This window comes from Microcaecilia unicolor, chromosome 9 (assembly GCF_901765095.1).
Source record: "Microcaecilia unicolor chromosome 9, aMicUni1.1, whole genome shotgun sequence".
Taxonomy (NCBI): domain Eukaryota; kingdom Metazoa; phylum Chordata; class Amphibia; order Gymnophiona; family Siphonopidae; genus Microcaecilia; species Microcaecilia unicolor.
Genome location: NC_044039.1, coordinates 109,601,104 through 109,614,998, shown reverse-complemented (window position 1 = coordinate 109,614,998; position 13,895 = coordinate 109,601,104). Strand labels below are relative to the sequence as shown.

Here is a 13,895-nt window from a genome sequence, read left to right as displayed (position 1 = left end):
TGGATGATGGGGGCAGTTGCATACTGGATTGTTCCAGGGAGCATCCCTGCTTATGCTGGTGATGTCACTGGCAAACTTCTGTTTTCTCTACTTCCACCTGATGTTAGGAAAGGGTAACACCCATTGGTTCAGAACAGTGTCACTGACTACAGAAAAGAAAATGATCATGTAACCTACCCTCAACCTTGATTGTTCAGCGCCCATACATAATCCATATCATTACTTTTTGTGGAACTCAATTGTACAAATAGCCACATTTTAACTTACTACGTTTTTTTTTGGTTAGCTTTCGAAGGTAACCCTTCTTTAGATCAGATCTGATCTGAAGAACAAGGGTTACTTTCGAAAGCTAATCAAAAAAAACATGGGTATCATCTTATTTTCTTTTCTATGTTTTATTTTAATTCTATTGATTACCTTTAAAAATGGACTAACACGGCTACCACATCGCTCTTAACCTTTTCTTAAAGTTGGTATAATTCAGTTCCCTGTGAATGACCTTGGCAATGCATTACAAAGTTAAAGATCCTGGTACAAACATTCTGATAGACGTTCTTTGAAAAAGTGCACTACTGACAGAGAAGGCAATGCCAAGTATCTCAGCTGAGAACAACATAGTAGCTTTCAAGGAACTCGCAGTCAACAATGCACCCAGCTAATTAGGGCCAGAATTAGGCACACATTTAAAAGCCATACACAACCATTTAAATTTCTTTGAGTTCATAGCCAATGCAGTGCTATCAACAGTGGTGAAACATGATCTTTCCTGTGTGTCCTGGCCTATATTCTAGCAACTGTATTTGCTTTGAAACCTGACTAAATGATACTTTGAGAATCCACAGTGTAACCGTTATAATAGTGTGACTTGTGACAAAGACTAATGATGTGGAGGAGTGGCCTAGTGGTTAGGGTGGTGGACTTTGGTCCTGAGGAACTGAGTTCAATTCCCACTTCAGGCACAGGCAGCTCCTTGTGACTCTGGGCAAGTCACTTAACCCTCCATTGCCCCATGTAAGCCGCATTGAGCCTGCCATGAGTGGGAAAGCGCGGGGTACAAATGTAACAAAAATAAAAATAAATCAATAAGCTATTGCCCAAAATCCTGTGCAGTCAAATAAGCTAACAGCTGACAAGGGAGCTGCAGTCCACACACAGCCTGATTTTTGGGGTTAAATGGTAACTCAGCATCCAATAAGACATCCCAACTTCAAACTGTTTTTCCCCCTATGCCTTCTATACAGACAGGGTGCAGTAGTTCCAATTTTTCCATGCTTCACATTTAGCTGGATTTTATTTCATTTTATTCTCATTCAGCCAGATTAATACCTTTTTGCAATTAAAGGCTCAGATCTATCACATCTTGCTGATTTTTATCTACAGTTCCTGTAAGTTGAATGTTAACCGCAAAAAAGCAAAACCAGAACCCCGACTCCTCACTAAGAGGGACCAGCGGGTAAGATGAATATTTAAAAAGTTTCAGAGGATAGAACAGAGCTCTGAGGGTCACTAAAAACTGCTTGCTTGACATGAGACAGTGATTCCACCACCTAGAAAAGATCCAAGCCATTTAAGAACTTTTCCCTGTCAGTCACCTGTAATTGCTGCCACAATGGTGCCAGTGGTCTAGGAGCGCCGAAAGGCAATCCCTGCTCTGATCCAGCTATATTCCAGTGAAAATATAAAGCTCCAAAATTACTGTTTTGATGCTATAATTTTCTTTTAAGAATTTTAAAATTTACATTTCATCACATGAAATGTGTGAGGATTTTTTTTTTACACATTTAGCAAGTGAAAGCCATACACTAATATCTATATCCCCAAGCCCACATCAAGGGAGAAGAACCTACTCATAACAACAAATCAATAATAAGCATATAAAAAATGAGCTTTTATCCTCAACTCCTTAATTTGACTTTTTTAAAAGAAAATCCTCTGTGTTGCTTCTCAAAAAATAAACTCCTTTTCACTAAAGGTAATTAAACATTTAGAAGGATACTTTAGGAAAACAAACTAGCCCCAAGAGCCAACACCCGAGGTTTCAAGCACAAAAATGCTCTACACCTCAATTGTGTGGCTCTTGAGATATGTGGAAAAATATTAATCTTTTCACCACAGAATTTTTCATTTTTCTTAGGAAGATAACTTTTGAGCACCAAGAACTTATTTATCATTTTCATTAAGAAAAGTAACCAAGAGTGTTGTTCTTGAAGTAATTATATCTTGAGTATCTTCAAGAAAAGCAGTAAGATTAACACTTAATATTCTAATTGATCCAATTCCTGGTGATCTACAGGAGTCTTTTTCTTTGATGGCCAGTAATAACGACAATTATTTATTAGAAAAGTTTCTGAATTAACAACAAACCCCAATATCTCCTTGAGATATTTCTGAAATAATATCTCTGGAGATAAGGTTGATGGAAATTGATGCTCTAATTATCATGGAGCCCAGACTGATAGTGAATGATGATATTCTCCTCCAAAAAACAATAAAGTTGGGGAAGGACTGATTTTTAGCTCAGTAAGATTACTGAGGGATCCTTTTACTAAGCTGTGGGGAAAAAGGGCCCTGCGGGGGCTGTCATTCCCATGTGCCAGGGCCCTTTTTACTGCAGCAGGTAAAAAGCCCCCCCCCCCCCCCCCCAAAAAAAAAGCCATCAAGCCCAGTATCGTGTTTTCAGCAGTGGCCAATCCAGGAAACGAGTACGTGGCAAGATCCCAAAACAGTAAAACAGAGATTTATGCTGCTTATCCTAGGAATTAGCAATGGATTTTCCCGAGTCCTTCCTAATTATGTACTTTTAGGAAATTAAACCTTTTTTTAAACCCTGCTAAGCTAACTGCTTTTACTACATTCTCTGGCAATGAATTCCAGAGTTTAATTACTCGTTGATTGAAGAAATATTTTCTCTGATTTGTTTTAAACTTAATTATTTAGTAGCTTCATTGTATGCCGCCTAGTCCTAGTATTTTTCGAAAGAGTAAACAAGTGATTTATGTCTACCCATTCCACTTCACTCAGTATTTTGTAGACCTCTATCGTATCTCCCCCAGCCGTCTCTTCTCTACGCTGAAGAGCCCTAGCTGCTTTAGCCTTTCCTCATAGGGAAGTAGTCGCATCCCCTTTATCATTTTTGTAGCCCTTCTCTGTACCTTTTCTAATTCTGCTGTATCTTTTTTTTGAGATGCGGTGACCAGAATTCCTTTCCTAATAATGCCTAACATTCTATTTGCTTTCTTAGCTGCCACTGCACACTGAGCAAAGGGTTTCAACGTATCCGCGATGACACCTAGATCCTTTTTCCTGGGCATTGACTCCTAATGTGGAACCTTTCATCACATAGCTATACTTTGGGTTCCTCTTTCCCCCATACCTCACTGTACACTTGCTCACATTCAAATGTCAGTTTGACACACACTCCTGCGGTACACTGTAGTCGAGAGCAGTTGACTATGTTAAAAGATATAGACTGGTGAACTGATGCTAGAATACAAATCTTTCCAGTTCTGGCATACTGGTTTCTTTTGGACTCTGAATCACAGTGATGGAGTTCTCATCATCAGTTCTGTTCTGTTCCCAGTGGGCAGCTGCTATGTGACTTTCTACTGATATCATGATGCAGTTCTGCTGTGCCAATGTGTGAGCTTCAGCCTTTGTTCCTGCAGGGATCGCCTTATGGAATGCACTCTGGCCAGCTTTGTCATTTTAGCAGTTTACCGCAATTTGGAAAACTCTTGAAAACATGTGGACTGAACCTTTTTGTTTTTTTTTTTGCTGAGTGATGTTATGTTTTCCGGAGATGGGAAGGCGGAAGAACTAGAGGGCATGAAATGAGATTGAAGGAGGGCAGACTCACAAAAAAAATGTCAGGAAGTATTTTTTTCACGGAGCTAGTGGTGGATGCTTGGAATGCCCTCCCGTGGGAGGTGGTGGAGAGGAAAACGGTAACGGAATTCAAACATGCGTGGGATAAACATAAAGGAATCTTGTTCAGAAGAAATGGATCCACAGGAGCTTAGCCGAGATTGGGTGGCAGAGCTGGTGGTTGGGAGGCAGGGATAGTGCTGGGCAGACTTATACGGTCTGTGCCAGAGCCGGTGGTGGGAGGCGGGGCTGGTGGTAGGGAGGCGGGGATAGTGCTGGGCAGACTTATACGGTCTGTGCCAGAGCCGGTGGTGGGAGGCGGGGCTGGTGGTGGGCAGACTTATACGGTCTGTGCCAGAGCCGGTGGTGGGCAGACTTATACGGTCTGTGCCAGAGCCGGTGGTGGGAGGCGGGGCTGGTGGTAGGGAGGCGGGGATAGTGCTGGGCAGACTTATACGGTCTGTGCCAGAGCCGGTGGTGGGAGGCGGGGCTGGTGGTGGGCAGACTTATACGGTCTGTGCCAGAGCCGGTGGTGGGAGGCGGGGCTGGTGATTGGGAGGCGGGGATAGTGCTGGGCAGACTTGTACGGTCTGTGCCCTGAAAATGACAGTTACAAATCAAGATAAAATATACACAAAAAAGTAACACATATGAGTTTATCTTGTTGGGCAGACTGGATGGACCATGCAGGTCTTTTTCTGCCGTCATCTACTATGTTACTATGTTGTTCTTGTTTTACTCTGTATATTGTTGTTTTACTTTATTATGAATGTTTTCTTGGAAACCACCTAGTTATTGGTGTTATATAAGTTTTTAAAATAAGTTTAACCACTATTCCAATTGTCAATTTTAACAGTGTAAAATGAAGATAGAAATATATAACTAACTTCCTGCTCATTTCAAAGAGATAACCAGTGATTTTCTTTTCTTGTGTTAGCTGACAGCAGGTCCCAGGTGCAGAGAGCCCGTTATGAAGCTGCAAACTGGAAGTACAAGTATGGTTATGAGATCCCAGTTGATATGCTGTGCAAAAGGATCGCAGACATTTCTCAGGTCTACACACAGAATGCCGAGATGAGGCCTCTTGGCTGCTGTAAGCATATTAAAAAGATTGTAGCACATAGTACTTGCCCTTTGAAAGGGGTAGTAGTATCTTTGACTGCTGTAGAAAGGATCTGTTTTTAGGGGTACTGCTACTGGCATACTGCTGAAAGTAAGAATTTACAGCTGATAAATGCTCAAGTTCTAGATAATTAACTTAGGATTGGCATTGATTCTTTCCAGTGCCCTAATACCTCGGAATCCTTGTTTATCTGGAAAAATTATCGTACAGTGAGGGGGGAAGGAATGACAGTGGTAAGTGAGGTGCAGTCATTGAGAGCAGGAAGAGGAGGTGACAGCAGTAGCAGCTTGACGCAGCAGTTGACCGTAGGTAGCTGTCTAAGGTGCTGCAGTTTTTAGCATTCCAGAAGATTGGGAGCTTGTGTGCATATGTTGTAATAAACCAGTGGTTCCCATACAGTGGGTCCAGACCCCAAATGGCGTTACTCCATGAGTAGACAGGGTCACAGAAACAAGGCTATTCCTGCCCCCCTCTTTTCTTCAGGATGTCCACTGTGACCTATGTCCAGTAGTGAAAGTTGCTTGTTATAGAATTTAACAACCTGCCAATTATTTTCAGTTTAAGGGAGTATATATGAATAATACACTAAAAAAAAAACAAACTCCAAACCAAAATACAAAGCTTTCCATTTTTTTTTTTTGGAAGTCGCGTATCGTATAGATAAGACATCCGCCTTATATACTTTAATCACCACAATTCATCATTAGTCAAGTTTTATATGTACTGCATAGTTTCAAAACCATAAATACTTCTGATAGTATCTTCTTCATTCATTGTGCCAGATAACATTCATGTCAAGTTCTGTAATCAGTTTGTATATGAAAGCATTTTGGTTCAGTGAATGAAAGATACTATCAGAAATATTTATGGCTTTGAAACTATGCATTTTGTATAAAATTGCAATAATGATGAATTGTGGTGATGAAATTACCTAAGATGTCTTATGTATATGATACTTGACTTCTGAAAAACTCCAACATGTATTTTGGTTTCAGTAGTGAAGTCACATAGGGCTTGTGAGTCGATGAAAGTTCACAGGCCCTGCTCCCTCTTATTGGGCTTGAGGTTAGACTCTAAACACTTGCAGAGTGCTGGGGTCTGAGGCTGCTGGGGAGAATGGAGTGGACGTCTGGTATTGTGTTTTCATTATCTTCAGAGGTCACATGAATTTTTAAATGTTAAAAATGGGTCATATTGAATGAAAATTTGGGAAGCATTAATAAACTGATATGGCCATGAAGCTGATGTGAATAACATTTTATTCCTGCTGGAATTTTGCGTGACTGCAGAGCGCAGAATTCCACATTTTTGCGCAGAATCTGTGCTCCAGCTGGTCTTCTCAGCCCTTGGTAAAGGCTTGCTTGACTCCCCCGAGCCTTGGTCCTACTGCCCCCCACTGAGCCTACCTGAGTAAGCCCTGGTGGTCTAGAGACCTCATCGGGGGCAGGAAAGAACCCCACTCTTTCCTGCCTGGTGCCACTGCTTTTTCAAAATGGCCGCCGAGATGTCAAGCGGTAATCTCGTGAGACTTCCGCAGGAAGTCTCGGTGGCTGTTTGGTAAAAGCAGTGGCACCAGCACAAAGCAACGGCAGTGGGCAGGAAAGAGTGGGGTTCTTTCCAGAAGAGGTACTCCCATCCAGCTCCTCCTGCTCCTGCCTCATTGGTGAGTGCAGGGGCAGCTGAAAAAACAATGTGGGTGCAGGGAGGAAGCTGTAAAAAAAAAAAATTGGATACTATATGTGTGCATGGGGTCTGGTAAAAAAAAGAAAGGTGTTGCTGTGGGGGGGAGAGGACTGTAAAAAAAGTGGATGCTGTGAGTGGGGAGGTTGCTGTGTTAAAAAAAATGGATGCTATGTGTGGGTGGATAGAGGGAGGGGCTGTAAAAAAAAAGTGGATACTATAGGTGGCGGGAGGGCTATTAAAAAAAAAAAAAAGTGAATGCTATGTATGGGTGTAAGGGCTGGAAAAATATGGATGATATCTCTGTACAGGGAAGGGGGGCTGTAATGGTAAAATTATGACATAAATTTGCAGCATTTGTAAATTTTGTGCACAATTTTGAATTTTTTTTGCGCAGTGTTTTGATTTTTTTTGGGGGGGGGGGGGGGGGGGGAGTTTGCGCAGGATTCTGGCAGGAGTAACGTGCAAATCTGAAATTTCTCTCCAGGGAAAAACATGAACATGGACAGTCTTTTGTGGCAAAACTTGCTGTAGTCCATTGCAAGGGAGCTTAAGTATAGCCCTTATAATTTAACTAGAGGAACTTGTGTGAGCGTGTTTGCTTTATCCTGACAGCCCCCTCTATAGTGTTTGCTAGTTGGAATTGGCTTAATTTATTTTTAGACTTTTCACTGCCACTTAGGACTTCTGACATCTTCAAGTTATGACATAAAGTCTTACCATCTTCAAGCATTTTGGGCACAGGAAACAGAAAGCAAGGGACCAAAGTGGGCACATGTGTTGCAAGTCAGTGTTTAGGTATCGGGGCTGGTACCGGGCAAGGAGAGTGACGTTGAGTCAGGAAGTGCCACTAGTTAATGTGGAACTGTTGAGAGATATTCCTGGAACGTAGGAGGTCTATGAAGATCATATTTTTTTTCCATTGGAATATCTAGATGTGTAAAATTACATGGGCTGTTCAGGAAGGGCCAGTGATGAAACAGCTGCTGCAGATAAGTCTAGAGAAATACACACTATTAGAAGCGGGAGAGGGGTGCATGGAGTGGGAGTAGGAAAGAGTTCCATTAGAGAAACAGAAGGGACTATTGCATATCAGGACTGATGTGGCTTCTATTAGCTCCTGACTTTAACCAATCTGTGAAGAACAAGTGCTTATTCTGAAAATGGTGCTCTCTTGTGTTGTAGGTATGATTTTAATCGGGGTTGACGAAGAGCTTGGTGCTCAGGTATATAAATGTGATCCTGCAGGTTATTATTGTGGTTTTAAGGCCACAGCTGCAGGAGTGAAACAAACAGAGGCCACCAGCTTCCTGGAAAAAAAAGTGAAGAAGAAATTTGATTGGACATATGAACAGACAGTTGAGGTAAGGCTACGTGAATGAACAGAGGGGTGAATGGAGAATGTTTGTGAGAGATGAGTGTATCTGCTCAGTGACTTGATCAGCTTCCTGCAGCAGCTCAGGGGAAGATTCTGCAGCAGTTCTGTTATGTTGCATAAAAATATTGTAAAATAAAGTATTCCAGCCATTCTTCTTGGTATTTTAGTTTTTATCCCATTCTGTCCTCTCACTACAACTTCTTTTTTTCCTCCTAAAGGTGCTTTCTCTTGCTTGTCTCCCCTTCCAGTATTTTTGCTCTGCCTTCCTTGTGCATTTCTTTGATTTTCTTCCCTCAGGTCTCTCCATTTCCACCCATTGTCTTTCCTTTCAAGTAGCCCATTCATCCAACCTTTCATCTCCTCTGTCATCTTCCAGCCTCGCTCAACTGTTGCTCCCAGCTCTTCCTTTTTATACCCCTCTCCTCCCCCCCCCCCCCCATCACTGGTAATAAACAAGGGATTGTTGATTTTTCAGATAGATGAAGCAACCCTATTTCATTAATTTGCTCCTGTTTGATACACAAGGTTATCTTTTGCCATTGCTATATCTACATTCAAGGCAAAATATTGTTTTGAGACAGCTTGGGTTGAAGTAGTACTTACAGGCCTTCTGGGAGATATGGGTGCTGTATACTGCTGTTGTAGTGAAATGTAATGTCCTGCTATAGAACTGTACTAAAGTAGCTCAGTAGGGTGTACTTCTTGCTGTCAGCCAAAGTCATTGCAGAACATGGATTACAAAAGGTGATGCAGGAGAACAATACCAGAGCAACATATCTGATTGGCTGATGGAGGGAGTAGGGTTCAGTGCTGTAAGGCAGGTTGAATAAAAAGCAAAAATAGAGTTTGAGCCACTTGTGTAGTCATGTTAGCTAAAACCTTCTTTATTTCATAGTAAGCACATCTGAATTAGTCTGTCCAGAAAGCCATGCTTTTATTAATTGATAAGGATGTTTTTTAGTTCTGGGTAATGGAAACATTCCATCCTGATGAGAATTACTGCCAAATAGACACCCCTAGGTCATGAAGGGGTCCTAGAGGAATGAAGGCTGAAAGGGCTTTGAGATGAAGGCAGAACAGACTGTGTCTGTGTGAGCAAAGTGACATCCAGACATATTGGATATGGATTTCAGCCACGTTCTTGTGTTTGCTTCCAGACGGCCCTAACCTGCCTGTCCACTGTGCTCTCCATTGATTTTAAACCTTCAGAACTTGAAGTCGGTGTGGTATCGGTGGACAACCCTAAATTCAGGTATGCTTAAAATGCTTATTTTGACTTCTCCCGTGATGGTTAACATTTTACTAGTGAGATTGGGAAACAGGAGGAGGAGATGGTACAGCCTAGTAATCAGAGCACAGGCTGAAAAGGCAGGAGCTATCCTGGGAATCAAGGTCTAGTTCCTTTGCTTGGGATTCAGCGTAGAACCCCCCTAGCCAGTTTGTTTTCAGGATATCTATAATATAAATATGCATGAGATTGATTTACATATACTGACTCCATTATATGCAAATCTTTCATGCATATTTGAAAACCTGACTGGCAAGGGGGTGCTCCAGGACTGACTTGGAAAACTGGTGTAGAACACGAAGTTCTTTTGCATCTCTGTGCCTCTGAGCCTATTGTGATTGGATAATTATCATATTGCCTTTTAAAACTTTTATTCAGTGCAGGTGCTGGGAATATGATAGGCCATTCAGTTTAGCAACAGGCACTTGGGTGTGTGTTTATTGGTATTTGTCAGTATCACCAGATATCAGAGGCATATTTTCAGAGCACTTAGCCTTCCAAAGTTCCATAGGTTTCTATGGAACTTTGGAAGGCTAAGTGCTTTGAAAATATGCCTTAAAGTGGTTTACGTGATCCATAAATAACATGGTAGCATAAACATTAAAGAAACAACAAGTGATGATAAAACACAACTGGGTAGGGAGCAGTTGTATAGCACAATTGTAAACCAGAAACAATGAATATATAGAACAAAAAACTGGAAAACAAGAGGAAGTAAAACATAGAAATTACAAGGGGAATGCTTTCTTAAAAAGCCACGTCTTTAGCAATGATTTAAATCTAATAATAGAAGGATTAGAGCATAGTGTAATAGGTAGTTGATTCAAATGTCTTGGGCCCACACGACTAAAGGCTGATGTCCGTAAGGAATCGATTACTATTTCCTAAATGATTGAAAGCAAGAAGATTGATCTGTTGTGTCTGCAGAATTCCTTGTTGGACAATATAATGGACAGCTAGTGTAAAAGAACTTATGTACCAGAAGAAAAATCTTACACTGCATTTTTAGAGAACCTAAAATGAATATGCTAAAACTGAATATTTAATTTTAAAAGAAATGGTTTGTATTCCCCCCTCCCCATTCGTTTTTTATTTGTGTTTTGATTTTACTGAATTTTAGATAGGAAAGAACACTGTTCCCTTGATTCTCTGTACTTCTCCACGTGATAGGGGGAGCAGTTGAAAAAGCAGGTGTTAGAGGATTCATTTTATCCATTTTAATGCCATTTTATCCCCAGTTGATGTCACCTACGGACACTCGTATCAGTTAAACTGCCTTGAGATGTCTAATATAGACTGAAAAGCGGTATGTCGAGTATGAGAATAAACTAAACACCTGCTGGTTGGACAGTCATGTACATGTAGTGTTATTGGAGATCTTTTGTAAAAGCCATTTTTAGTGTCCTTATTGTGGATAATACTAAACAATAAAGTAATCCAGGATAACAACTTTGGTACTAACATTAGCGCTGCGTACATCTACCAGGGTTCACAATGGGTAGCATGCTTGCAGTAGTATAACTAGAACTGAATGGGCCCCCTATGTCACCATTACCCCCAAGGAGGGAGAGGGAGGATGTATATTTCCCAAAGCTGACATTTAATAAATTCAGAAAAAAAATACTTTAATTTTATTGCACCTTTTCTTGTTTGAGCTTTGCTTTGGTCCTAGAGTATCTGTTCTGCTTTTCTTTTTCTTAAATCTCTCCAGGTTCTCCTTCCCTTTTTGACATTTCTTCTCTACATCCAACATTCATCTTTTCTGTGTACCCATTTCTATGCTGTTCAGCATCTCCCCTCTGTCCCTGTCCCTATCCACCCCCTCCCATGTTTAGTATTTGTTCTCTGTGTCCCAGATCTGGCATACCCTTCTGTGAACCTGTCCCTCACGTTGTGTCTAGTATTGCCCCTGTGTTCTGTCCCTATGTTACCTCCAGTGCCAGCACCTTTTTTGTGTCCCTCCCCATGACTAGCTCCTCCCCTCTCTTCGTCCTGACCACCCCGCGGGCTTCTCCCATCCAGCATCTGTCCCCCTCTCTCCTGTTGTACCACAGAAAGGTGGTATATCAAAACTATGACCCCCCCCCCCTTTTCCCGGTCCAGTCTCTCTCTTTGCTCCCCTCCCCATTGCTCCAGGTCTATCTCTTCTCTCTCCTTCCTCCACCGGCCAGTTTTGTATCTCTCCATTCCCCCCTGTGGTTGCATTGCTCCTGCTGTTCTCTCCCTGTTGGTCCTCCACATGCAACAGAGAGTGCTGAAATCTGCCTTTCTGGCTGACGGGACCTTTCCTTTGCCGTGTCCTGCCCACAGGAATTTGCATCACAGATGCGGGATGTGCACAGAAAAGGTTCTGTTGGCCAGATAGTTCTGAAATCTGCCTCTCTCTGCTTTGTGTGGAGGATTGGCGGGAGGGAGGGGCTAAGTAGTGGACCGGGGGGGGGGTCAGCTGGTGCAACGTTGGACCTGGGACTGGGTGGAAAATGCAACTTCAGGCAGCCCTGGTCATTTTGCTGGGCTCACTCAATGGTAGCTTTGCACCTGTGTGTTTGGCCAGTTAGGTGTAGGAACAGTTTGCAGAGAACATTGTCACAAATGCCAGATCTCTCATTCCTGGCCACTCAGGTTCTCAGGATTACCACAGTGAATATGTGTGAGACAGATTTGCGTTTATTTGAAAACTCATGCATATTCATTATGTTAATCCCGAAAGCCTGACTGGCTAGATGTACCTCTAGGAGAGCGTTGAGAAGCACTTTGCTACAGTTTAGGAAAGATATGAAATGTTCTAGACTTCCTTTCTTCAGTATAATTGATCATTTTTAGATACTTTGTGTATTTGTTTTATATGTCTTATGGTTTAGTTTTGTGATTATTTCTATTCTATACTCCACAAAGGACTTTGGAATTGCAGACTGTCAATTTGTTTTAAATAAAATAAATCCACTGATCATTTGTCCAGTGATTTTGTTTTGTATAAGCTGCTAATGTCCAAATGACCACATGTTTCCAATTACTGCCACTTTTCATTTTGATGTAATCTAATACAGTATGTTGTCTGTTCTTTTATACGATATGTTGCTTTGTGGCCGATAGATCATTAACCATTCTTACTGATGCCTTGTCTTAGGTGGTCAAACCCTAAAACTATGCTGCCAGTGATCACCAGTCATCTTTTAAGGATGTGCCCTCAGAAAGATGTTACAGAGAAGTAATAGCTTATTAGCACTGGGAACAGTTAACAAATACAGGTTCACTAGCAATTAGGAAAATGATTTATTTGAAAGGAAGACAAGGCTGAACTGGAGAGTATAATTCTGGCCTGAGAATCGAGCCCCGGTCCTGCTGGACAGTGCCTAGTAATCGCTGAATCATTAGGATGGCTCACTCTTTTCTTTTATGTTTTTACGTAAATATACACATGAGGCCGTGTTAGTCCCTTTGCGTTCTTTGCCCGATCTGTAGGAAAAAGTGAAGCACAAACTGATGATTTCCTTTTCTTTTCCCCTTTAGGATCCTAACAGAAGCAGAAATTGATACACACCTTGTGGCTCTAGCGGAGCGAGACTAGCTCTCTTCTTAGGTTTCTTATCCCTTGACTCTGTGTTCTGGCTCGCGGATATACTGCATTACAAGTATATGCTCTGTGTAATGGCTGTAGGCACAGAATTTTCCCACTATAGGACGTATTTTACTCTGTATAATAAAAACAGAGATTTTGGAAAATTTTGTTTGTCTTTCATTTTAGTACACATTGCTGAAATCTCATGGTTCTGAACTAACACACGTTAAATAATATTTGATCTGTTTTGAAATCTTACTCTGGTTAAACTAGAGTCAATATGAAGTTAAAAAATTTTAAGCTACACAGAAATTCATGTGTAAGAAATAGGGCTGCATATTTAGTGTGTTAGTAACATGATTAACGCTTTAAAATATTTAACTTGTGTTAATTGTGCCCCCTCCCCCTGGTATCCTTCTTCGTCCCATCTGTCTTCTCCCTGACCTGCTGGCTCACTCATTTTAGGTGCTCTGAAGCTCCTGCACCAGTACACTGCTTGTCTTTTCCATGGCTGTGACAGGCATCTGCAAGCAAAAGGCAGGTGCAAGGATGCTTCCCTCTGCGTGCTGCCATTGGCGCTGCTGGACACAGAAAAAGGAAGTTGATGTAACTTCCTGTTTCTGAAACTTGCAGTGCGCAGAGGGGAAGGTCCCTGCTCCTGCCTTGAGCTTGCAGTTGCCTGCCGCAGCTATGATGAAGACAAACAGAACACTTAAAATGAGTGAGCCAGCGGGAGGGGGAGAGGACAGGGAGACAAGACTGGGGAGGTGGAAGAGATAGGGGAGAGAGCAATGCAGGATAAGGGGTGGGGGTGGGGATAGACAGAGCAATGCAGGATATGGGGGGGGGGGGATAGATGGAGCAATGCAGGATATGCGGGGTGGGGATAGACGGAGCAATGCAGGATATGCGGGGTGGGGATAGATGGAGCAATGCAGGATATGGGGGGTGGGGATAGACGGAGCAAAGCAGAATATGGGGAGGGGGAGATGGGGCAATGCAG

General features: G+C 42.1%; 1 protein-coding gene across 2 annotated transcripts in view; it reads left to right on the top strand.

The window, feature by feature from the left end:
- Nucleotides 1–13,056, top strand: part of PSMA6 (proteasome subunit alpha 6) — a 37,734-nt gene extending 24,678 nt beyond the window's left edge. For both annotated transcript variants that reach the window (XM_030213738.1, XM_030213739.1), the window contains exons 4-7: nt 4,802–4,957; nt 7,853–8,031; nt 9,203–9,297; nt 12,844–13,056. In XM_030213738.1, coding sequence (XP_030069598.1) covers nt 4,802–4,957; nt 7,853–8,031; nt 9,203–9,297; nt 12,844–12,901 — 488 coding nt within the window. In that variant the 3' untranslated portion in view covers nt 12,902–13,056. The remainder of the gene's footprint in view (nt 1–4,801; nt 4,958–7,852; nt 8,032–9,202; nt 9,298–12,843) is intronic.
- The last annotated feature ends 839 nt before the right edge of the window (nt 13,057–13,895 follow it).